This window comes from Lactuca saligna, chromosome 6, assembly GCF_052625555.1.
Source record: "Lactuca saligna cultivar CGN05327 chromosome 6, ASM5262555v1, whole genome shotgun sequence".
NCBI classification, from domain to species: Eukaryota; Viridiplantae; Streptophyta; class Magnoliopsida; order Asterales; family Asteraceae; genus Lactuca; species Lactuca saligna.
The window spans coordinates 1,911,799-1,936,582 of record NC_136422.1 but is presented as its reverse complement, the minus strand read 5'-3'; the positions used below and the strand labels follow the sequence as shown (position 1 = coordinate 1,936,582).

At 33.3% G+C, this 24,784-nt stretch overlaps 3 protein-coding genes across 4 annotated transcripts; 2 read left to right on the top strand and 1 right to left on the bottom strand.

Moving 5' to 3' along the window:
• Window positions 1–2,974: 2,974 nt before the first annotated feature.
• On the top strand, window positions 2,975–4,097 carry LOC145000077 (uncharacterized). The gene has a single exon (XM_078959224.1). It carries the CDS (start codon window positions 2,990–2,992, stop codon window positions 3,908–3,910), a length of 921 nt encoding a protein of 306 aa, XP_078815350.1. The 5' UTR covers window positions 2,975–2,989; the 3' UTR covers window positions 3,911–4,097.
• An 86-nt stretch (window positions 4,098–4,183) lies between these two features.
• Window positions 4,184–6,597, bottom strand: LOC145000076 (Pentatricopeptide repeat (PPR) superfamily protein). Its single transcript, XM_078959223.1, has one exon. It carries the CDS (start codon window positions 6,188–6,190, stop codon window positions 4,220–4,222), a length of 1,971 nt encoding a protein of 656 aa, XP_078815349.1. The 5' UTR covers window positions 6,191–6,597; the 3' UTR covers window positions 4,184–4,219.
• Window positions 6,598–19,206: 12,609 nt separating this feature from the next.
• LOC144999997 (uncharacterized) lies at window positions 19,207–24,457 on the top strand. 2 transcript variants are annotated; one of them, XM_078959137.1, is made up of 3 exons: window positions 19,207–19,572; window positions 23,594–23,700; window positions 23,997–24,457. In XM_078959137.1, the coding sequence occupies exons 1-3, from the start codon at window positions 19,384–19,386 to the stop codon at window positions 24,082–24,084; spliced, it is 384 nt and encodes a 127-aa protein (XP_078815263.1). In that variant the 5' UTR covers window positions 19,207–19,383; the 3' UTR covers window positions 24,085–24,457. The 2 variants fall into 2 exon arrangements, 1 of the variants encoding a protein (XP_078815263.1); XR_013661079.1 differs by lacking the exons at window positions 23,594–23,700; window positions 23,997–24,457 and adding an exon at window positions 20,179–20,847 and having other exon boundaries at window positions 19,457–19,572.
• Window positions 24,458–24,784: the final 327 nt, after the last annotated feature.

The window sequence follows — 24,784 nt, the reverse complement described above, 5'->3', positions numbered from 1 at the left end:
TTACTTAATTTTCATTTTCAACTACAATAAATATAACATAATAGGTGTTCGACAAAAAAATGTGACAAAAGAGAAATATAATAGTGAAATTTCGAAAATCTTGAAATTAAATCAAGTTAGGGGTTGAAGTTTAAGAACATTATGATGAATATATCAAACAAAACGACGTATTATAGTGTGTTTGGGTACCTAAGCTTATATACCCTTAAGGGTATATTCACTTTTCCATATATATATATATATATATATATATATATATATATATATATATATATATATATATATATATATATATATATATATATATATATATATATATATATATATATATATATATATATATATATATATATATATATATATATATATATATAGGATCGGTTCTGAAAAATGAAATATTCTTAAAGGCCCAGGACAAACAAGAAAAAAAAATACCCTTATCTTTATTATAATTTTGTATTTTTAAATAAAAATATATATAATTAAGATCCATATCAGTAAAAATCAGTTTTTTCCGTAGATATGGGGTATGAACCCCAAAACCTTGTGTGTTATTGGATCATGTATTGCATAATACTTTCTGTTACATGAAAGAATGGATAAAAAGGTTGGATATTAAAAGAATTTGAAGTGATTTATTTTTACATGACATGTACTCTAGGTACCGATGAGAAGTAAGTGTTATTATTATAATTTGTTAGACTTGACGTTTAGGATTATTACAAGATGAACACTTTTTGGTCTTTCAAAGTCGATACAAAACTTTTAGTTATCCGTTTGTAGGTACACTCTTGTGGCCATATGGTTTAATTTGAAATAAAAATGAAAATTTTAGACGTATGATTCTAGCAGTTCCAAATCCATTTTTAATGATTTAAAGGAATTCAAATAGGTCAAAAACTTACCTTTAACATTGAATAACGTTTTGATTATCATCATTAACCTAATTTATATATCCATTAAATAGATCACCCGTATCCAAATTAAGCTTTAAAACTCAAAAAATGACTACTAACTTGATTTCTCTTCTTTGATTTGATCTTGGAGCACCCCAATCCAACTCTAAATCATAAAGAAATTCTAATTTCATAATCAAAATTGATTTTAAATTAATAAGGAATGATTCTTCACACAAAAGCTTCATTAAAATTTAAAACACCATAACATCTGATGATTCAACGGATGATTCACTATTATAACACTAACACATAATCTTGGAATCTATATTCAAATCACAACGTAAAACAAATCCCATTGTCATTTTTGGATCTCATTGAATCAACGGATGATTCAGTAAAGTTAAGGTTAAAAAATTTTCATCAAATCTTCATAATCACAAAATTGGCCAAGAAAATGGACTACTTCCAACCATAATATAATAGAATCTAAATCTAAACACATCAAATCTCACTGTTAGTTTGAGGTTAATGGTTCTACAGATTGCTTCATCATTGATGAAAGCTCACAATTATCAATTAAGCAAACATTTACCTCAAAGGCTAAAACTCTTGAAGATGAAGATATAATCTGATTAGGACTATTATTTCTTTTAAAAAAATGGAATCCCCCTTTAAACCCAAGCTCATGAACGAACTCGGACGAACGAACAAATGGATGAATGAATCAATGAAAAACATAGAAACGAAAGAGGAAGATGAGTTTGAATGTTAAAGACTTCAAAACTTTCATCAATTGGCAAGAAATAGTCGCTCAAGTCTTATTGTTACTAAAGAAACCCAAGTTGAGATTTTTGTAATATGTCAAGTCCTTTAGTTCCTAGCTTGACCTAAATCAGTTTACATTCTTATACTGAGGTACACGCTAGTTATAATTAAAAGGTTAAGTGATTATGAAAACTTAATACCTCAACTTCAAATGTTGAAAGCTCGACCCTTACCTTCAAATCTCTTAAATTACAATTCTAATCTTTCAATAAACAATTCCTTTTAATTAAGATAACAAAAATTAAATTTATTTGCTAAAATTTTCACTTAAATGTTAAAACCTGTAACCCTAAATTAAGGTGTTACAACTTGACGTCCGGTGTGGGGCAGATTGGTTGTCGTACATGAATTTCCTAGCCATTGTTAGGAATCAGAATAATTAACAACAAAACGAAATTATTTGGACAAATTTACAACAAAATTAAAACAAATACTTATAAATTTGTAATTATTTACTACTCAGGGGCGGATCCAAGGGGATCCCGGGGTAGCCCGGGATACCCCTCAAATTTTTTTCGGTAGTGTAATTTTTGTTTACGTATCCCTCAAAAAAAATTTGGTATAATGTATATATACGCATCCATCCACTTATAAACATAAACAAACAGTTGGTCCTTGGTTAAGGCTTTGGCTTATTTAAGCAAAGGTCTTGAGTTCTATTCTCGCTTCTTACATATTCTTTGTTTATTTTTGTTTTATTTTCCCAACTATTCAATCCCACATCGCTAAACACATGTAAACTCAACCATTTTTTTCTATTATATAAACCTGTTATGCTCATGCTTTATTTGATATCTACTTTGAGTCTCATATCGATTCAAGTATCAAAATATACTTCAACTTCATGTTTATATAACAAGACTTGAGGTTAGCTAAGGATTCAATTAGGATTTGGGTTTAAAACCGAACCCGAACCCGAACCCGGGAAACCCAAGTACCCCAGGAAAAAAATTAGGTTACTCTAAAAAAAATTAGGATACCCCTTTACTTTGATCCTGGCTCCGCCACTGTTACTACTCTAAGATTTGTCACAGAAAAATAGAAGTATTTATAGGAGAAGTCTTAGGTATTGAAATGAATCATGAATGGGATATTTGAAAAAATATGTGTATGAATTGAACGATAGAGTGTGGGAAACAGCAGAAGAACCCACTACCCTAACCAAACTTATATTTGGATTGGTGCATTCTGTATCTGTATGGACCACATTGTGGTTAATTGGGTTTGGCCACTTAGAAGAGCTTTTGGAGACCCCACATTACAAAATGCCTATAAATACCATGCATTGCCATGCAAATGTCAAACAACCAACACTTGTGGGATTTGTTATATCACTCTCCGATCCAATGGCTATTCACAAACCTTCAAGTGTGGTTTTCTTGGTCTTTTTATGCTTGAGCATTTGTGCGGCTGCTAGAGTTCTCTTAACAGTCGAAGAGGGCTACAGTCATGGTGGTTATGAAGGTGGCAGTTTATCTGGAGGTGGTGGTGGTGGAGGTGGTAGTGGTGGTGGAGGAGGAGGAGGAGCTGCTTATGGAGGAGGTGGTTATGGGGGAGCTGGAGCTGGATCGGGAAGTGGGGCTGGTGAAGGTGGTGGATCAGGGTATGGTGGTGGAGCTGAAGGAGGGGGAGGCGGTGGTAGTGGAGGAGGTGGTGGAGCTGGAGGAGGAGGAGGAGCAGGAGCAGGAGTTGCGGGAGGACATGGTGGGGGTTATGGTGGAGGAGAAGGAGCCGGGAGTGGCGGTGGATACGGTGGGGCTGGAGGAGCAGGTGGCGGAGGTGGAGGTGGACATGGTGGTGGTGGTGGTGGTGGTGGAGGAGCCGGTGCAGGAGGAGCTGCAGGCGGTGGGGGATATGGCAGTGGAGGTGGAGCTGGAGCAGGAGGAGGCGCCGGAGGATCACATGGTGCCGGAGGAGGTGGCGGTTCTGGAGGTGGAGGGGGTGGCGGTGGTGGAGCTGCCGCCGGGCATGAAGGTGGTGCAGGCGCAGGGGGATATGGCAGTGGAGGTGGAGCTGGAGCAGGAGGAGGTGCCGGAGGATCACATGGTGCTGGAGGTGCCGGAGGAGGTGGCGGTTCTGGAGGTGGAGGTGGTGGCGGAGCTGCCACTGGACATGAAGGTGGATATGGAGCTGGTAGTGGTAGCGGCGGTGGTGAAGGCGGTGGTCATGGTGGCTATATCCCTTGATCAAAAAATCAACTCTTTGTTCCATTTATAGTCTTAAAATGAGCATATAATTTACTCATTTTTCCCATTATAAAAATCCACAATAAGATTCAACGAGACCTCAACCTATACAAATGAGATGCATCCAATCAATTTGTATTCTTACTATTATTTATATGTGAAATTAAAGTTCATTGTGCTTTTTTAATTTGCATTTTGCATTTAGTATTCAATTGTATTTTCTTACAGAGCATATGCCGGGTATCATCTATGAAAACAAAACAAGTGTGTCGATTTTGTCAAGAAACATAACTTTAAAAAAAATATATTTTAAGCAATCAGGATTCTATCAACCAAATGTATTGCATTTTGATACCCAATCTTACTAAACAAACACCTAACCAAAACACTCCATATTCCCTTATCCGGATAAACCCCATCTTCCACCATTTTCACCACCCATTCCTCAGCTTCAACCACACCATTTGACTCACACATCCCATAAACAAGACTCGTGTATGTAACCAAATCGCCCCTCAAACCATGTTTCTTCATGGCTTCCAAGAGTTGACTCACAAGGTCAACCCTACGATTCTTACAACACCCATTTATCATTATGTTGAAGGTGATTTTATCTGGTTTCACCCCTTTCACCACCATCTTTGCCATAACCTTCAAACCATCATCAACCCTATCATTACAACAAAACATGTTGATAATCGTGTTATACGTCACCAAATTAACCCCAACCCCTCTTTCTTCCATCTCAACCAAAAGGTCAAACATGGCTCTAAGGTCGTTGACTTTTGAAAACCCCATCAATAGCTCATTGAATGTTGTCAAATCAGCCATGTTCCCCATTTTAAAGAGCAAATTCATAGCTAAATCCACTTTTCCATTGGCACATAGACCTTTGATGAATGCATTGAAGGTGGCTGCATTCGGTGCACAATTCATGTTGTTGATAAGGTTATAAGCTTCTTCAAACATGAAATTACGAGAAAGGACATCCACCATTGATGTGTACACCACAACATTCGGGTGGCAGCCTTGTGTTATCATCTTGTTCCATGTCTCTGATGCACCTACAAAGTCCCTACATTTTGCATACCCGTTGATCAAAGTTCCATATGTTGTTACATTTGGAAGGAATGATCTTTTTTCCATTTCAAGAAAACAAGAAACAGCTTTCTGCATATTTCCAATAGAACAGAACCCGTGTATGAGAGTGTTGTAGGTGACAACATTTGGTGAAATACCCTCTTGGATCATTTTGTTATAAACTTGATACGCATCTTCCATTTTCCCTTTCATGCAAAAACCCTTTATCAAACAAGTGAAAGTGAAGACATTCGGGTTGCATTGTCTCAAGAACATCTTGGCCATTATCGCAAGTGAAAGCTTAACTTCACCAAGATCTGAAAGGGTGTTTATAATTGTTGTGAAGGTGATTTCGTTTGGAAAAACCCCATGAATTACCATGTCTTCTATTAACTGAAACGCCTGGTTTAAATCACCTTCTTTGCAGAATCCCTTCATTAAAGCATTATATACAGAAACCATAGGAAAATCTCCCATAATGGTTTGGACAAGCTCCTTTGCTTCTTTTACCTTACCAAGATGGCACATTGAAGAAACAATGGTGGTGTAACTCACTTCATCTGGAGAACATCCTTTCTTTGACATTTCTACGAGCACCTTGTGTGCACCATCAATCCGATTGTTCTTGCATAGTGCTTTCAATAAGATGTTGTATGTATACTTATCTGGTTCCATCCCATCTCTCTTCATGTTACTATAAATAGGATTAATCATATGAAACTTATTCTCGTTCAACAAAGCATCCAATAGATGGTTATAGATCTTAACAGTAGGCTTACACCCAAATTCTTGAATTCTGTAGAATGTTTTCAGGGCTTGATCAGCTGCTCCTGCTCTTCGGTAAGAACTGATTACACTGATGAATAAATCTTCCGAGCAACTGATCCCTTCCAGTTTCATCTGCTGCAGAAGGTATTGAACTCCATCTACATCGCATTCATCCCCTAGCTTTTCGATAATTGTTTGGTATGTGAGACTTGTATGTCTGAAAGTTTTTGAATTGGATAGGAATTTAAAATATTCAAGAGCCAAAGTAATGTCTTTTTCATGGTTCAACCTCTTCAAGACATCAGCTTCTCTCAATTCTGTCTTTGGGTTTTGTTGAATTTGTGGATTAAGACTGGTGTTAGTGTTGAAAACAAAAGGGATTGAAGGTTTCCTGACCTTTAGCAGCAAAGAACATTTCTCTTTCAAATGCATATTGTCCTAAACTGAAATTAAAAATGCCATTGCATAGTAACAAACCCCCAAATTCCACTGCTCAAGCGTATATGAAAACTAGAAGAAACCCCAATAAAAAACCAAGCTTTCAAAGTGATCAGAATTAATGGAATCGGAAAATTTAACAGCTTGGTGGAATAATCACACCAGGAAATTAAAAAAAGAAACCCCTAAGGAGATGGATAACAAATAAATCGAATTGAACAGATGGTAAAAATCTGAAGGATATTTGTTTGAGAATGATGGACTCCTAAAATAAACAAAAGGGAACGAAACCCAGATGAGATGATGATTAAATTGAGCAGAATAGCAATGGATGTGTAGGGTTTATGCTGTGTGCCTACCTTCTTCAGGTCCTTCCATCAGCTTCTCCCGGACACGGGAAACTTTGCTCGTTATCTAAGGAGTAAATTACAGAAATGGTCCCTGTAACTGTCGTAACTTTGCATTTTCTGTCCAACTTTTTAATATTACGTTTACGTTCTTAATTTTGCATTTTGTTGCGAGGCTATGATTGTCTCTCCCCATGTGAAATTAGTCAAATTACTAAAATACTATTCTTTTTTTAACAGCTTTCTGTCCAACTTTTAACATAATGGGATTTTGCAACGACAAAACAAAACCAAATTTTAGTTTATGATTTCTATTTAAAAATCATAATCTTTCTAAACCTCTAAATCTAAATGGTCCACAAAAAGGAGAAAATTATGACATCCAAAGCCATCCTTTTAGTAGGGGTGGAGACAAGATTTTGTATTAGGTGTACCCGGTAAAATATATTTTTTTTTTAATGTAGTGACACAATAGTAAAAAACCGAAAAATTCAAAAAAATTTACACTATGTCGGAAAAAAAACAGGGATGGGCGCCATAGTGGAACTGCTCTTGCCTTTGGTCAAGAAAAGTTGTATCGTGTCTATGCAGTCTAACGCTACTTCCATTAAGCTAAAAACCAATAAATTCAACACACAAAGTAGAAATAAAGCTCCAAATATTAATATGCAGCTACCACACACATAATGAAGGGGTGTGCTGCCTCTTTCGGATCCAACAAGCAAATCAGATACAAAGTGGCAGGAACATCAACCTCTCTGTTGACAAGATTTCTCTAATTCGTCAGCTTATTCAATCGTAATCTTCAGCCAAAAATGTTAACCTATTCCACAGGGTAGAAAAAGTCGATATATACAACAGCTCATCTTCAATATGCTTTCTAGCCACACTATTTGTGAGCATGTTCTAGCCATCAAGCATACATCTCCACCGGTCCCGATCACCAAAGTTTAAAAAGACCTAATCGAAATAATCATTTCTTCCATATTCACTTCCTGGGAACCATCGTAATCTCGTGTTTCCCTTTTCAAACTCAAGTGTTTCCAATGTATTGAACCTTTATGACACAATCTTTATCCCTTTCCAAAAGAAAAAGTCTTGAAAATCTAAACGTCAATGGAACCTCTCCAACCCAATCGTCATTCCAGAATAAGGTTTTAGTAATTTATATTATTATAATGATTAATATAGTATTTAGAAACTTTGTTAAGTGGTTATTATATGTTTGATATGTTAGAAAAGGTTATTAATTATCATTTAATTAGTTCCATATATTAGAGTTTAATAGGAGCTCTAATATTTGTGTATAAATAATGGATGGTCCTTTCAAACTACGGGTAGTGTTATAAGATGTATTTGGTCTACATACATTCAAAGGTGAAATCAAGTTGTGAAACTACAATGTTTTTGGTAATGTAATATGTATATCCTTGTACTTATTGCATTATAACAGAAAATATATAAGGTTTTAGCAAATGATCATTAAAAGGAAGGTGTAGTTCACTCTGAAACAGTCATGTGGAGTTAAAGTTTGTCAAAATTTGAGTTCGTAGGAGGAAGTTATGGTCTTTTGAAGTTGAGACAAAATTGTTGTGAGAAGCGTAGCGTGTCTTCACGGACTTTGCAAAAAATAAAAGCCTTAACTCAGTTTTTTTCACCCCATTTACACCCAAAACAGTTCCAATAAAACATAGAACGAATTTAGGGCAATTTAAGGGGATTTTGACCAAATATTGAAGCTAGATGCTAGGACAAAGCTATTAAGTATATTATGGTATCTTTTTGTTCCTTTGTATTAAGCTAATTAAGCTTAATTAGTGAAAAGTTTGAAAGAGTTGTTAGTACTCTAAATGAAATCTTGAGATTATCATATGATACATTTAGTAGTATGCGAAACACAATTATGAACTTAGTCAACGAGTTCTACAGTTAAATTCTTAAATTGGTTAATTAGGGTTATAAACTCTAATTAGTCAAATTGATAGGAATGTGAAATTAAGGAGTATATGTAGGCTTCCTTAATCGTGCTCTATTAACAAAAAAGATAACAGGAACACAAAAATATATCACAAAGGTTTTTCACTAAGAAAATGTTCTCACCAAGAGAACAAGCACAAAGCTATTAAGTTTCAAAAATAAACTACTGATACAAACCCTGATACATGATTTTATAGTAAAGCAATGTTGTGAGAATCCCTACATTCATGGGATCTCACCTAATCTATGTAAATAATAAAATATCTGATATCCCTAAGATAATGGATCTGCTAATTAACTACACGTATAACCATAAATACAAGATGATATAATAGCATGCTGACGATGCTTCGTAGAACAGATCTTTACATTGGTGTTGGTGTGACGACGGAGTTGATTGAAGTCAACATGTCTTCATTTTGTCTCATCAGATTCTGAGGTTCGACCTTATAATCCCCCCCCCCCCCCCCACCCCAATCTGATGATGTCAGAACACAAAAGCTCCTTTTTCTGGATGGTAATAGAACTCATCAACATCTTCTTTAGCTTCTAGCCTGACCCAGAAATAATCAGAAATAATCAGAAATAGCAATCTCTTCCTTCCTTTTGTTTAGCTCAAGAGAGATTAAGAAGTGATAGTTTTGTTTGAGTTCTAAGTGACACAAACATGCATTTCTTAGATGAACTAAGTGGTCATTGGGTGTCTTGACAAGATCCTTGGAGCAATGGAAGCACATGTGCTGAGATTCATCCATGTAAATTATTTCATGCTCTGGTTGATGAACAAACATGTGTTAAATAGGATCAACACCCACTAGAAAAAAGTTATCGATGACTTTTGTGCCCTAATTTAGTATAAATATGACACCTTTAAAAATTCTCTTGCGAGGCATTAAAGCAGACACTGAGGATGAGGAAGGTTTATTTGAGGTCTTGGCACTAAGTCAAGATCTTTAACCTTAATGATAAGTTTTTTCAAGAACAAGCCTCGATTCCTAAACGTATTTCCTTTTATGCTTGTTATTCAACTCTAGAAGCTACAGCCACTTCTATACCTAAATTTCACAAAATCATGGGAAGATAAGACTTCAGTGTATTGATCAGCGGCTTTACACTTGTCACCACGCCTTGTGATATACACTGTAAGCATTGTTTTAGTTTTGGGCTTAGTGCATCTCATTATTATTATTATTAGGTCAGAGTCACTTATTCTAGTTAGCATGTCTCCAAATATGTTTCGTCCAAGTCTGATTATTGCACTTTCTTCTTTGACATTTCAATGGTTAACTTGTCCAGGCGCTCAATCTGATTAATCATAGTGCCAGTAGCAATTAGCTTTTTTGAATTTTCTTGTAGTCTTTTTAGAAAACATTCAATTTACAGACTGCATGCATGTTGTGTTGCCTAGCAAACTCCTTAGCTTCTTTAACGGAAACTCCACATACCTTTTCCATTTAATATATAGCAAGATCCTAGCGATTCCTTTTGGAAGGGTCGACATCATAAGCAAGAACAATTTTGTCTTTACGTTTCTTGCTCAAAGGAACTTCATCTTCATTTGACTTAATGTCACTAGGCTCCCCTTGAGAAACCTTCTCCTCCCCTGAGGTATTTGCTCCCCTCAACGTTAGCATGGGAATCTGGAAACACTGTTTGAATTGGCACTTCATTAATGAATGACAAGTCTGTGCAAATAGGATTCACCATCCGACTGATCATGAATATCCTCAGTATTCATTTCAGCTTCAGCATCAGCATTGGCAATAGACTTAGTGAAATTCTCCCCCATTTTGGCATCATTAGGCTAAAGAGGTATAGTAAGAGAGAGTGCAAGATTTTGATTCTATGGAGTTGGAGAAGGAGTAGGAGAATTATTTGGAGGGGGAAGATTTAATGGAGGGGGGGCAAGAGGCAACAGAGGAGGAATGATAGATGAAGGACCACTAGTCGGAGGAGCTCTGATAGCACCAGGAGGAGGTTTTTAATCATTTCCAAGAGGGTATTAATTCCCATCATCCTCAGATTCACTGACTCTTTTTATAATTCCATGGGGAGTCGATTGGTGAATTGAATTGCACTATTATTTGGTTGAATTATTGGTCCGGGTGGTTGTAAATTTGCTTGCAGGTTGGTCATGTCCACGTTAAGAAAGCGCTCGGCTGCCGCCCAAGGCAAAGCTACCACTAGAGCTCAAAATGAGGAACCAAACATTCCAAGGTTCCGGGTCATCAAAGCGGTTGAAAACTACAAAAATAGTTTACCTAAGAAAGTTGCTTCAACCGAATTTTTGTGTAGGCCCACGCTCATTTCATTAGGGATTCTTAATATGGTTACTTAATTGTTCCATAACATTGGGTAGGAAAATCTTCTCAAACTCATATAACAACTTCCTACTAGAGAGTTTCTTATTGATTGTAGGTTAGAGAATGAGAGGAGAATAGTTGTGTTCCAACTTACGGGGGAGCCGATGCACATCGATTTCGCAAGGGTAAATGACATCTTGGGCTTACCTTCCTCGAACACATTTGTGGCTTTCGATTCACTGCTTGCCGAGTTCAACCATGAGACCTTTTGGATAGAAATTACTAGAGGGATCTTTTCATGCGCTAATCCCAATAAGGCAACCTCCATCATTCACCCATTCCTCTGCATTACCCATCGTATCTTTGTGTGCACTGTCTTTGCCCGTAAAGAAGTCGGTCAAGTCATGAAGATTAAGTTATTCTTCCTTTGGTGCATGACACGACGTGAAAACCCTCCGATCCCAGATTTTTCCTCGTTCTTTTTCTATAAATGTGCAATCATGAAAACCAAAGCATCCGATGATATTTTCATTGGAGGATTTGTCATCCTTTTAGCCTGCGGTCTTGACATCGAGCTCCCAGACGACCACACGCCTATAGACAACAAAATTCTTTTCGATGAGCGTGTTCTAACAAACATGCATCACATCTGTCATAGCAGTGGAGGCGGTTTCAAATGGCATTGTCCTCAAGGGGTCGGATATCTTATTCTTCCCGACCCTTGAGTCTCCAACTTCACTTTCCACAATCGTACTCAGTGGAAACTCGAGAGGACCATCACCCAGACATTTAATGAGGACGCGCTCCATGCTCAAGACGATGACAGGATGCATATGGATGACGAGTCTGGCGATGAACCCACCCATGGTCCACAACAAACCCAACCATAAGCACCTCCTGAATATTACCTGCTTCCCACCAATTTTGTTGAACAGTTCGAGGCTCTCTGTGTCTCCAACCAAATCATGCCACGACATATGCACCATATGTGGGGCTGACACCAATCACAAAACCACTTTGAAAACATGCCACTTCCTCCTTCATATCTATATCCTCCCCCCCCCCCCCCCACACACACACACTCACCCTTATCCCCCTCCACCCTATCCTTACCCTTACTCAATACCCTTATCCTCCTCCACACCCCCCAATTTAGGTACTTTTGCCTCGCCCCAAGCATTGAGGACAATGTTTATTTCTAAGCTTGGGGTAGGGGGTATTCCCTTTTCTTTTACTTTTTCATGAATTATTTTAGGTTTGCATATCATATTAGTAGTTAATTTGCATTCATTTTTTATTTAAAGATCCAAAAGGATTTTGTTTTCTTCTTTTCCACTTTTTATTTTTGTACGGCATTTAGCTTAGGGCATTAGAATTCATTCATTTTTGTTATCTCTTTATTTTCATCCCCGAACATCTTTACTTGAAAGACTCGACACACCTTAAATACAATTCTTTTGGAAACTCATATAACAAATAAGAATCGCTCATAGGGACTTTCAGTTGTTGCATCTTCTTTTTATATATATGTGGGGAGAGAGTGCAAGTAGTTATGCAAATGAATCGACTTATGGCAAGTGTGGCATAAGTAAGGGGATGTCTTAGCCTTGTGCCGACTAGTTCCTCACATGCATGTTCATTACAAGCCACAATCAAACCCCAAAGAAAAAAAAACAAGATCTACATTTTTCTATTTTGAGATCCTTAGTGTCTATCTGCTACATTACACAACATATCTCATCACTTTATGATTTAGACACATTTTTTTCCACTTAATCTCAAATTAGCCTTAGTGTAGTTGTGCTCAACTTTTGCACTTAGTATCTTTAGATTCGCTTATATAGTTGTGCTTTGTTGTTTTTCTTCACGTGATGCAGTCTATGTAAAACTCTTGCAGTAAACCAAAAAATTAAGCCAAAAAAAAGAGACAACTATCCCTTTTTTAGTATTGTTCATTTTGTTTATGTAAGTGGTTGTGTAGTTATTTTTGTTTTTTTTCCTTGAAAATCAAAGGCAAGTTGTTTTAAAATGTCTCTTGGAAATTCTTGTACTAATTTTTGATAATTTTTGGTGGAAGCGTAGTATTTGTTATGTGTTCTGTGAAGTTTCATATGTGTTTATTTTTGTTTGGAGAAGTCAAGTTTTGTTCCTATGTGAAGTTTGAACTTTATTTTTGTTGATTTTAGTCTTTAAAAGTGCCAAAAAAAATTGCTTTAAAAAGTCAGATATTATCGTAACCATAAAATGAGAATATAGTTAGATGTTTTTAGTATTTCCTTCATTGTGTTTTTTATAGATTTTTTTAGTAGCTCAAGAAGTTGTTTTTGTAATTGTCTCTTTGGGTTTTTATTGTAAAAAAAAAAAAAAAAAAAAAGTTGGGCCACGGAGTTGCATCCATTTTTTTCATTTATTAGATGTTTAGACCTTTTGGATTTTAGTTCATGTAATTTGCTTCTAGTTTGATGTTTTTCTAGTTTAGATTTCATCTTTTGTTGGCACTACAATGGCTCCCTTTACTCATCGCGTGCTCGATTCTTTGCTGTACATGGACCTCATTTTGGTGGAATCACTTATTCTTTTAGATGATTGTAGTTTGCCAACCTTTGTACATAGCTCATTCATTGTCATTTTTGGCTCGAGTTATCTTTTTCTAGGTTTTGTTTATTGGCGTGGGGTTGAAGTTGTGAGGAATGAGGAACATTCTAACCGAGTGACGTTTTCTTATGGCTTGTGGGCAAGATCGGACCACGAAACAATGTCACATAAATCATAGTAGTGAAGTATGCATGCTCATTTTGTATCTTGATCAACATGTATCCCTTGCTAGAAAGGTAACAAAGGCTCGTCTCTTAAAGCGATTCTTATCAATAAAAATGGATTATATGTTTTTTAAGGGTGTTGTTGTGTATTTCTGCCTAAGATGTTTATTCTTTTTCCTTTTTAGGTTAATTCATCACGGGTTCATTTTAGTCTTATCTTACTTGAGGACAAGTAAGGTTTAAGCCTGGGGTGATTTGATAGCTTCATTTTATTACTTCTTTTCTTAGTTTATTTATAGTTCATTCCATCTCATTTTAGTCAATATATATATATATATATATATATATATATATATATATATATATATATATATATATATGCATATGTTTCCTTTTTGTTATTTTTCATATTTATCAGGTACTTTCTAGTCTTTTGAGCTTAATTGTAGGATTTACCGAAGACTATTCAACATGGAGGTATGGAAGGCATGCGGGACTTTGGAGGCTAGTGGTTTGCTTGTGGACTTGAAGTGGTGCGATTGAGCTTAGTGTCAACATAAACAAAAAAGCAAGCTGGACTTAATTTTTGGACGAGAATGATGACGAGGTGAAGAGAATTCGAGCTATAGAAGATTAAAGGAGCATTAGAGTATCTTTGAAGACTTTGGAAGGCATAATTGGGCTATCAATAATTTGTGAAAATGGGCTTCATTGATGAGAAGAGTGGGATGGTGTGCTAATTAAATGGGCCAAGGGACCCATTCAGCGAGACCCATGCGATCCACGTGGATCCATAAATGGTCCACGTGGATCGTGTTGTGAAGGATCTGGGTTTTTGACATGAACCTCTACTTTGGGAAGGTTGGTAGGGTGCTTGTGGCTAGCTTTTGGATCCAAAAATTGGACTCTTTTTACTGGAGATTTTGAATAGAACTAGAAAAACACATTGAAGAACAACTCATTTTTTCTCTCGAGAGGGTTTTGGAAGAATTTGAAGATTTTGAAGATCAGAGTAATTTTCTTTCATCTTTGCAACTTGAATCATGTTTGGTACCTCTAAACTACCTTGTATTTCTTTTATTTTAGTGATGCTTGACTAGACTTATGTTTGGTTGATTAGGGTTTAGCCCATGGATAATTGGTTGTTTTGAAGACTTTATGATATCTTGTGTTTGAAGTTTATGGAAATGTTTTCTAGTCAAACATCTTCTTGTGTTTATTTATCTTTGATCATTAGCTTTGATGAATGAATGCTTATTTTGTTGACTAATTTCTTGGTTAAGTAATGGACCCTCAAATTAGTAAGCAACAAATGGTTTCTATGTTTGTTTTCATTTCATTTAACCCATGGAAATGTTTCCTCCATAATGATAATGTAAGCATTTGATTATCTTTTGGACTTGTTAACTCTTAAAACTTAAAGTTAATTGATTTTCACAAGATTATATGCTTCATTGATTTTGTGACTTTAATTAAGGGAATGTGTTAAGAGCTCTTCTAACCATTTTATTAACAAAGAAGATTTGAGGTAATTCGTGATTATAAATTGCTATAGCCAAGTTAAATTAATTCACAAGTGTAGTTCCATTTAGTCTAATGATAAGTCAGTTATGTTATCCATGTGGTGTATTCAAAAATCACCCAACTTTACTACATTGATTTTAAATCAAATCATCTATTTGTTTACTTGTCATATTTACATTCTAGCTTAGTTTTAATTTTCTCAAACAATCAAAAAGATTTGAACCCCCCCTCCCCCATTTTACTTTTACTCTTGTTTTACAAGTACTTGAACAAGTGATTTGCATAGAGACTAAAATTAAACCAATCTCTGTGCATATGGTCAAGTCTTTTTTGAGATGAAAGGTTTAGATTTACGAGTAAGGTTAGTGGGTCCATGTGTAGCTCGTGCTAAAAAAAATAAAGGTTTATTGACTAATAAATTTTCATACAGAAGATAACAATCAAAGGAAACAAGATATAAGGAAATGTATTGAACAAAGAGTCAATGCCAAAAACATTTAATCAAACCTTTAGAAGAAGAAAACACTTATAATCATAGCCTCAATAATAACTATCAAATAGGAAGAACAAAATACATGTTGTATATACAGTTGACATCAACATGATACTATTCACTTTCCTTACTCCATATTTTGCATACACTATGTACTTGATCAACTCGATTTGTATTTAGTATTCTATGATGACAAATATAGTGGCACTAACACTTAATATAACTTTGGGAGCAAATGCAAAGACTCTTTGTCAAAATGATGAAAATATCCTCCTATGTAGGACACATAAGGGTTTTTTGACATAAGCAAAATAAAATGAGTTAATCAAAATGACTAACTTGCTAACAAACTTTCAAATAGAGACCAAACTTAAAATGCTAATAGTTGGACAAAAGATGTAATCAAATATAAAGATTATAACAATCTTATATATATATATATATATATATATATATATATATATATATATATATATATATATATATATATATATCAGTGTTGTAAAAATCTCGATTAGGTTCCAATTAATCTCTGATTAGTCCGTAGATGCTACCCGACCAACTAGAAGACTCAGAACAATTCATTCCAACCTATATAATGAGTGAAGCAGTACCAAAAGATTATAATTTAAAACTTTAATAAAGTTTTTTCTCAATGGAAACTATTTAAGAAATTATTAGTGTTATATTAATCATATTAAGCTATTTTGTTACGATATTAGTAGCTTTTACAAACTTTTTTTTTGATATTACCATATTTAATTTTTTAAATTCAAAGAATTAACAATTCCAGACCCCCGTTAAATCCCTAGATTAATCCCCGTATAGTTCCATTAACTCGAGTACATCGACTAGCTAACGTCGAACATTTTTTACAACTTTGATATATATATATATATATATATATATATATATATATATATATATATATATATATATATATATATATATATATATATATATATATATATATATATATATATTCTTAAGGCAAACCAAAAAAATTATTCATTAGATAAATAAAACATAGCATCATTCACAAAAATATTTCTGAAAAAACATCACGATGATTCACTTTTGCGATGATTTTATTGTTAAAATTGTTATAAAAATGAATTTTTGTTTGATTTATCAAAAAATGAATCATGAAAGCGTTGTTTTTTTCGCGCGGGGGGGGGGGGGGGGGGGAGGGGGGGGATGATTTAATGATCTTGCTTTTGAATTATTTAATGATTTATTTTGTTGGTTCCCTAAAACAATATACATATTAAAAAATTCTTACTTTCATACCTAAAATTGCTTTCTTATTTGATACGGATTATATATATATATATATATATATATATATATATATATATATATATATATATATATATATATATATATATATATATATATATATCCTTTCAAAACAAAGTTCGTAAAACCACCAACATCATAACAAAATAGGTTAATATGATTAATATGATACAAATTATTTCTTAAATAGTTTCTATTGAGATAAAATGTCTTCAAAGTTTTAAATTATAATCTTTTGGTGCTGCTTCACTCATTGTATAGGCAGGAACTAATTGTTCGACGTCATCTCGTTGGTCGGATAGCGTCTAGGTACTAATTAGAGATTAATCGGGATCTAGTCGGGATTTTTACAATACTGGTTTATATATATATATATATATATATATATATATATATATATATATATATATATATATATATATATATATATATATATATATATATATAACCATTTTAAGCCATGAAACCAAAGAATCAATCTTGACTGATAGAAAGAAATTGATTAAGGGCCAAAAAATAGATGCAAATTAAGAGGTTGAATGCACATGCACTATATTATGACAAAAACTCATTTCTTTTTTCTTTTATTTTTATTTTTATGACTATTATTATATCGAAAGAAAAACCGAATATACCTAAATTCATATTTTTATCTCTTTCCCATAGACATCAATATTGATATATAAAAAATGAACTTTTTTCAAAAAAAAAAATCACTTCCTTATGCTGGTTTTTTCAATATTTAGGGTTATTTTTTATCGAAAAAATAAAATAAATATATCAAATTCATAATTATTGGTACTCTTGAAATAGATATTCATATGGATGTAAAAAAATCGAAATTTTAATTCGGATTCACGTTGTAAGTGTTAAAAATTGTAGTATATATATACTTCAAATTCACAGTCTTAATAATAATATCATATTCACAATGTATTTCTTTAAAAATTGAATTATATATAGTTCAGATTCGCATTGTCAATAAATTCACTAAAAATTGAATTATATATAGTTCAGATTCACATTGTGAATAAATTCACTTGTGAATTTTACAAAACTAATTTATTAGTAATTTAAAAGTTCAAATATTATAAAACTACGAAGAAATATACTTCGATTAATATGTAAATTTCACTAAATTAATTTATGAATGATCAAAAGTGTTAAAATACTAAGTAAAATTCACATTGTGAATATTAAAAACAAAATTATATACATATCATATTCACGATGTGAATTTGTTCACAATGTGAATCTGAGTAAAGCGGAAAAAAAATTATATCAATATGAATATTTATTTAAAAACACAAAAAATTATGAATATATATATATATATATATATATATATATATATATATATATATATATATATATATATATATATAGGGGAGGGTTCATGCGAAAATGCAAATAATTTGCGAAAACGTGAAAACAAGAAAAACCTATGATATTATATCACCTCAACATTATATTTTGGAAAATAATTCATCCAAACTTTGAAATACATGATGATAATCGATGATAGATGATAAACTGTTTCATATTAGCAAAGTATGATTTTTAACATTTTTATCATGAAAACATGAATTTAAAAATGATTAAAGACGTGAAAAAAATATAATTATAAAAACCGTCTTTAAATCTATATTACCATAACACCATCCAATTCAAACTTACTATCTTTAATTTATTGCTAATAAAATTATTTTTTTATAGTACATGTGTTTAATTTTCATAAGATAAAATCTGTTTTCGCGTTTTCGCAGGATATTTATATTTTCGCATGAACTTACTTCTATATATATATATATATATATATATATATATATATATATATATATATATATATATATATATATATATATATAAAATAAGCATAAATATTAATAATAATAACAAAGTGAAGTGAGTTTTTTTCGAAAAAAAAAATCATTTTTTATATATAAATACAGATGTCTATGAAAATATGATAAAAAAAAGTTATGAATTTTCATATATTCGGTTATTTTTTTGATAAAAAATAAATCTTAAATATAAAAAATACGAAAAAATTGGTAGGTTTTTTGCTATGATGGGATGCATTCTCGTCTAACATTTAAATGTATAGTCCTTTTGTTCTCCCTTGATCAATTGTTCTCTACGGCCAAAAACTCAACCATATACAGATTTGTCTTGGTCAACAAAGCTGACTCGTATAGTTTATTATTGTTATCCAAAAAAAAAAAACCCATACAAACTAGTATAGTTTAAATTATAAATTTATAATATAACTTTTCATATACTAACTAATGATGATAGATAAGATTTTACATGTAATTTGTCACGTCATGACTCGCAAATTAGCCAATAAAAGGAAAATATCGTGCAAGTAAGTAATAATTGATCATCCGCCACCGTGTTCTCTCTGCCTCTCTGCCTCTCAACATTTCCTTTTCGTAAAAATATATATCCAAATCACGCCACCGCTTATAGTTTGATTCCAGATATGTGTCTCTGGCGTTCGATTTTCCGGCGGCTTGAATTCGATGAAAACGGAATCAACATCGTCTTCTCTTACTTCACCACCGGTTGGAGCTGGACTTCACATAATCTTTCCCAAATCACCATCGGCGAAAGCTTCCGACGACTGGATACTTGGATCGTCGATGATGTGCTCTGGAACGTCATCATGGCGGTAAAGTCTCTTGTTCTTGCACTTATGCTTGGTTGTTACTTCGTCTTCTGCGGTTGTACTCTGTAACTTGGATCTTCGTATTAATTTGTATATATTCGTGTGATGGTATTATTTGCATCGATTTTCTTGGCAGAAATTCTTGAATTCAAATTGCAGATAAAAAAAAAGTGTATAATATAAGAATCATGTAAACGATTTATGGTAGAAAATAGAAATTGTCACTATTAATGTGGTGAAGAATAGCATCTGCTTTCTTGGTAGTGAGCGTTAGGGATGTTATTCGGGTCGGAACCGAACCGAACCGACCTGAACCCGAATAAACCGAAAACCGAATAAGGGTACTTGTATGAACCGAAAACCGAACCAAATAAGCAATACAGGTTGGGTTCGGTTCGGGTATTATTCGGTTTGATTCGGTTCCGACCCGAATAACCCAAATAACATGTAGAAGATGATTAAGGAACCAAATAACCCGAATAAACCGAATAACATTTACAAATAACATTTACAATGTGATTATAAATATTGTATTTTGTATGACTTGAATGGAGTTTAATCATAGTAGAAACTAGAAAACAACGATGATGAGACGATTATTTTTTCCAGACGCAAGGGCCGCCTTTTTTTTCTTATCGTGAATGGACTTTGAAGTTTGAACTTTGAACCGGTGATGATCGATCAATGAGCCTAGGTTATCGTAAGTCGCAAGGGCAGTAGCCGCAACTGTCGATCAAAGAGTAATGTCGCAAGGATGAGAAAACCTCAATCGATCAAATAGTAATGTCGTCAACTCGTCGATTTGGTGTAATACGGATGATCGAATTCGATTCTGTTGATTTTTTTGGTGTGTTACGTGGGTTTTGTTGGGTAACGATCGATAGAAAAGAAGATCGAATAAGCAATCATGTTAGGGAAAAAATGTGACTTTTCATATTCGGTTCGGTCCTTTTGGACCGAATAAGCCCTTATTCGGGTAACCCGAACCGAATAACCTGAAAACCGAATAAGCCTTATATAGATACCCGAAAACCGAATCGAATTGCTTATTCGGATCTATTTCGGTTCGGGTTTTCGGACCAAATTCTCATCCCTAGTGAGCGTTGTTTAGAGGCAACAAACACCAATTGTTGGTTTTTGTTTGATAATCAGAAAAATCAGTGGAGTGAGTTTGCATGCTGAAGATGATATCATAAATCGTTCAAGAAACTAGACTAATATTAGAGTTATCTTGGATTGTACTATGTTGTAGTTGTACATTTTTTTTTCTTATTTAGAAAGTCCACTTGGTGTTTTAAATCGTATTGATCAACTTGATCACTATATCTAGGGCTGTAAACGAACAAAACGAACACGAACAAGTTTGCCGAACAACAAACGAACACGAACGGATAAACGAACGAGATTTTCTTGTTCATATTCGTTCGTTTAACAAATTACTTTGTTCATGTTCGTGAATATGCTAAACAAACAAAGATTAAAAAAAAACACACACACACAATTGAACATATATGAACATAAACGAACATATAATATAACAATATAATAAAAAATAATTGAATATAGATGAATATAAATAAACTTAAACGAACGAACATAAACGAACGTAAACAAACATCATAAACGAACGTTCACGAACATAAATGAACGAACGAGACCATTGTTCATGTTCGTTCGTTTAACTAAACGAACGATAATTTTTGTTCATGTTCGTTCATTTATTAAATAAACGAACATAAACGAACTTCCCGCCGAACAGTTCGCCGAACGTTCAGTTCGTTTACAGCCCTAACTATATCCACTGCTACATAAGCATAGCAAATTGTCACATTATTTTTTGTGCTCACTTAAATAGCATGTTTTACTTAACATTTCATAAGAACTCGTATCATGCCTAACACACTATATGTATTTTTGATTTTTTTTCCCAACTTAAATAAATTTTATTTTTTATAAAAGACAAACATTTTATATTAAATAAAAATGTTACAATAAATCAAAACTTAAAATATGCCTTAATAAATTAAAACATAACTTAATAACTAGAAACACGACTTATTACATAAAAAAAACAACACATCATAACTAAAACAAAGGGTCTTCGTCCAAATATTGGTCTTCCGATTCATCTTCCGGTGGTATATTAAGAATTTAAGATCAAGATTATCAATCATCCAAAGATCATCGGTCAAATGGCGGCGAAGATCAGAATGATTTATGCATTATTGATTATCCTCATTCTTCTTATCCATTCTTGACCACCATATGCTAGTGTTTGCGTCTTGGTGATGACTTCATTCTCATCGTAGGCACATATCGTGTTTCCTTCATGTTATATATCATATTATTATGTAATATGATACATAATGTATATGTCACATATGTCATAGTTTTTACATCACTAAACAACGATGCTTTGGAAAGTATTTGACAATAGTTTTAAGTGCTTCAAACGCTCGTTCGATGTCTTTCCTGATTTTTTTTCTTTGACTCTCTTAAATCTTGACCTTTGAGGGTCATCCGGACACGAAAAAGTTTTAACAAAAAACCAAAACGTCATTGATAGATCCGATGGACAAGATAGTACCCAAATTTGTATTTTGTTCCTCGAAGTACAAATGACGAATCTGAGACAGTATCGTTATATATTTTGCTAAATATTGGTGAATAATTGAAAATATTAACGTAATTAATCGAGCCGAGACTACCAAAGTATACATTCCATAACCATAAATCATGTGAGGCTATAGCTTCAAGTATAACCGTCATATAATGATAATTGTCCTTTATGAATTGCCCATGATGTGCATTTGGACACAATTTCCATCTCCAATACATGCAATCTAAAATTTCTAACATCACAGGAAAGTGATGCACATTCGCATGATGATCATATAACTTTTGTATGTCACCGAAAGTAGGATAACACAAATAACATGGACCGTACACAGACATAATAGATCTGTAAAATTCATGAAGACTTTATCACGTGATATATGCAAACATCCTAAAACTCTCATCTAGTGCATCGGGGTGGGTGTCATATTCTAGCATACAAAATACAGTTGTACATTTTTAATGGCAGAATTTCCTATATACATTTGTTAAACATCTAAATATCGTATTTGCCCGACCCAAACATTAAATATCATATTTATCTTTCTTAATGTTTTAAAATATCATATTTACCCAAATCTAAATTTTAAATAGATTTTGCTATTTAATAATCATTTTTTACAATTTAAAATCATTAAGATTGAAAAAATAACTAAATGGACAAGAATACCCTTACTCTCTAAATCGCATAAACCCTTTACCTCGCTGCTGCGATCGCAGAAGATCATGTCGATCAAAAAAACACATAACACCGACTTCTTTTCAGCCTTCTCGCCTCTTCCCTGTTGAAATTGGGACGATTATCAGGTTATTTTTTGGCTTTATTTGTGAATTGAACATTCAATTCATGATTACAACGGATGAATAACTTAAAACCTGAGAATGTGTGATCAACACATGTGTAATCGGATATAATCAGTAGGTTATTTGTTAGCTTTGTTTGTCAATTAAATATTGAATGTGATTACAATTGATGATATAATGTGCAATATGAATGTGATTACAATCAACAGGTTATCTCTATGGTTTTTATATTCATGATTAAGTAAAACTGGTTGGCATATTATTTGTTGACTGATCGGGTACAATTAGTAGGTTGTTTGTTGGCTTTCTTTGTCAATTAAACATTGAATGTTATTACAACTGAAGATATAATGTGAAAAATGAATGTGATTACAATCAACGGGCTATCTCTATATGTTTTTTTGTTATTGTTGAATTAAAACTATTTTGCATATTATATGTTGGCTTTCTTTGTCATTGAATGTTTGATTACAAGTAATGAACTAATGTGCAATATGAATTCTTTTTAAATTGAACATTCTTTGTGAATTATAAAGCATACATTTGGTATTTGTTATACCTTTATATTTGTTTTTCTTATCGCCGGTTTAAAATTATGTTATAGACGCGATACAAACCAATGTCAGAAGATCATTGTCAAACAGAATATATTACCCTTCATGACACATCAAAACCAATATGGAAAAGCATGGCTACATCTCCAATAATCGAGTATGTTTATGTGAATATCTTAATTTTAATTTATTAAACCTTTGCAAAATTGTATGATTGTTTCTCTAATTAGTTTCAATTTCAAGTGTACCAACATCCAAGTTCAAGTTAAAAATAAAATATGAGGGTTACTTTCGGCTAACGAAGAACAGTTGTAGGCAAATATATTGCTTTGGCTCTCAAAAATTTATCCACATAGACACAACTTTATACAATTTAAGTCAACTACACGAAGAAGTGATAAAGCGTTATTCATCAAAGAACAACCTAAAATTTTATATTCTGTACGTTGACAGGTATGAACCAGACAAATCATTATTGAGCTTGATTCTGATGAAAAGTTCATGGCTATGCTTAGCATGTATGGAAGTGAGAAACAAGTAACCATTTATGTGACAACAGAGAATAACCTCGACTCCAATATCCATACTAACCATCTATGTGCCAACAGAGATGAATCACACGAGGAGTATGATGCAGACCTTTATCCTAGTGAAGAAAGCTATCATAGTCATCTAGTTATGATAATCAAGACGGTCTAGTGAATGATGATGATGAAGTTAACTCATTTAGTAAGAATAGTATAATAATGGAAGTCATCTCAAAATTTGAAAACGTGGTTGATCTTAGGAGAGCTTTGAACCACTTTGCAGTCATAAACAGGGCCAGCTCAACCAGTTTGGGGGCTTTAAGTGAACCAAAAAATGTGGGACCCTTTGACATTTACTATACTTAATATTATAAACCGTCCTCCTTTATCCGGGCTTGAGACAAGCAATAATAAACTGAAAAGTTTACAAATGGCGGAGTTAATTTTTTTAATTTTTTTTTTATGTTTATGTTTATGTTTTCTGTGAATATATTTTATGACATAAAGTTAGTTTTTCTAGCATTTTTTAAGTAATCAAGTTAACGGTTATGTGACACCAAAAATATAAATTAAAAACTTTTTCTATTTTGGATGCTATATTTCTAATAAAATCAATTATATACAATCTAATTGAAATCTCACATGCAATTCCACGTTATTCTCTCATTAATAGCGAACAAAACATTGTCAAATAGACCAATACTTTCAAATGTT

What these genes read in the sequence shown, in the direction of transcription:
- LOC145000077 (XM_078959224.1), top strand. Translation starts at nt 2,990, where the DNA reads ATGCCTATAAATACCATGCATTGCCATGCAAATGTCAAACAACCAACA.
- LOC145000076 (XM_078959223.1), bottom strand. Translation starts at nt 6,190, where the DNA reads ATGCATTTGAAAGAGAAATGTTCTTTGCTGCTAAAGGTCAGGAAACCT.
- LOC144999997 (XM_078959137.1), top strand. Translation starts at nt 19,384, where the DNA reads ATGTGTCTCTGGCGTTCGATTTTCCGGCGGCTTGAATTCGATGAAAAC. An exon ending in TCTGGAACGTCATCATGGCG is followed by an intron (nt 19,573 to 23,593) that starts GTAAAGTCTCTT and finishes ATTATGTTATAG; the next exon opens with ACGCGATACAAACCAATGTC. An exon ending in GCTACATCTCCAATAATCGA is followed by an intron (nt 23,701 to 23,996) that starts GTATGTTTATGT and finishes GTACGTTGACAG; the next exon opens with GTATGAACCAGACAAATCAT.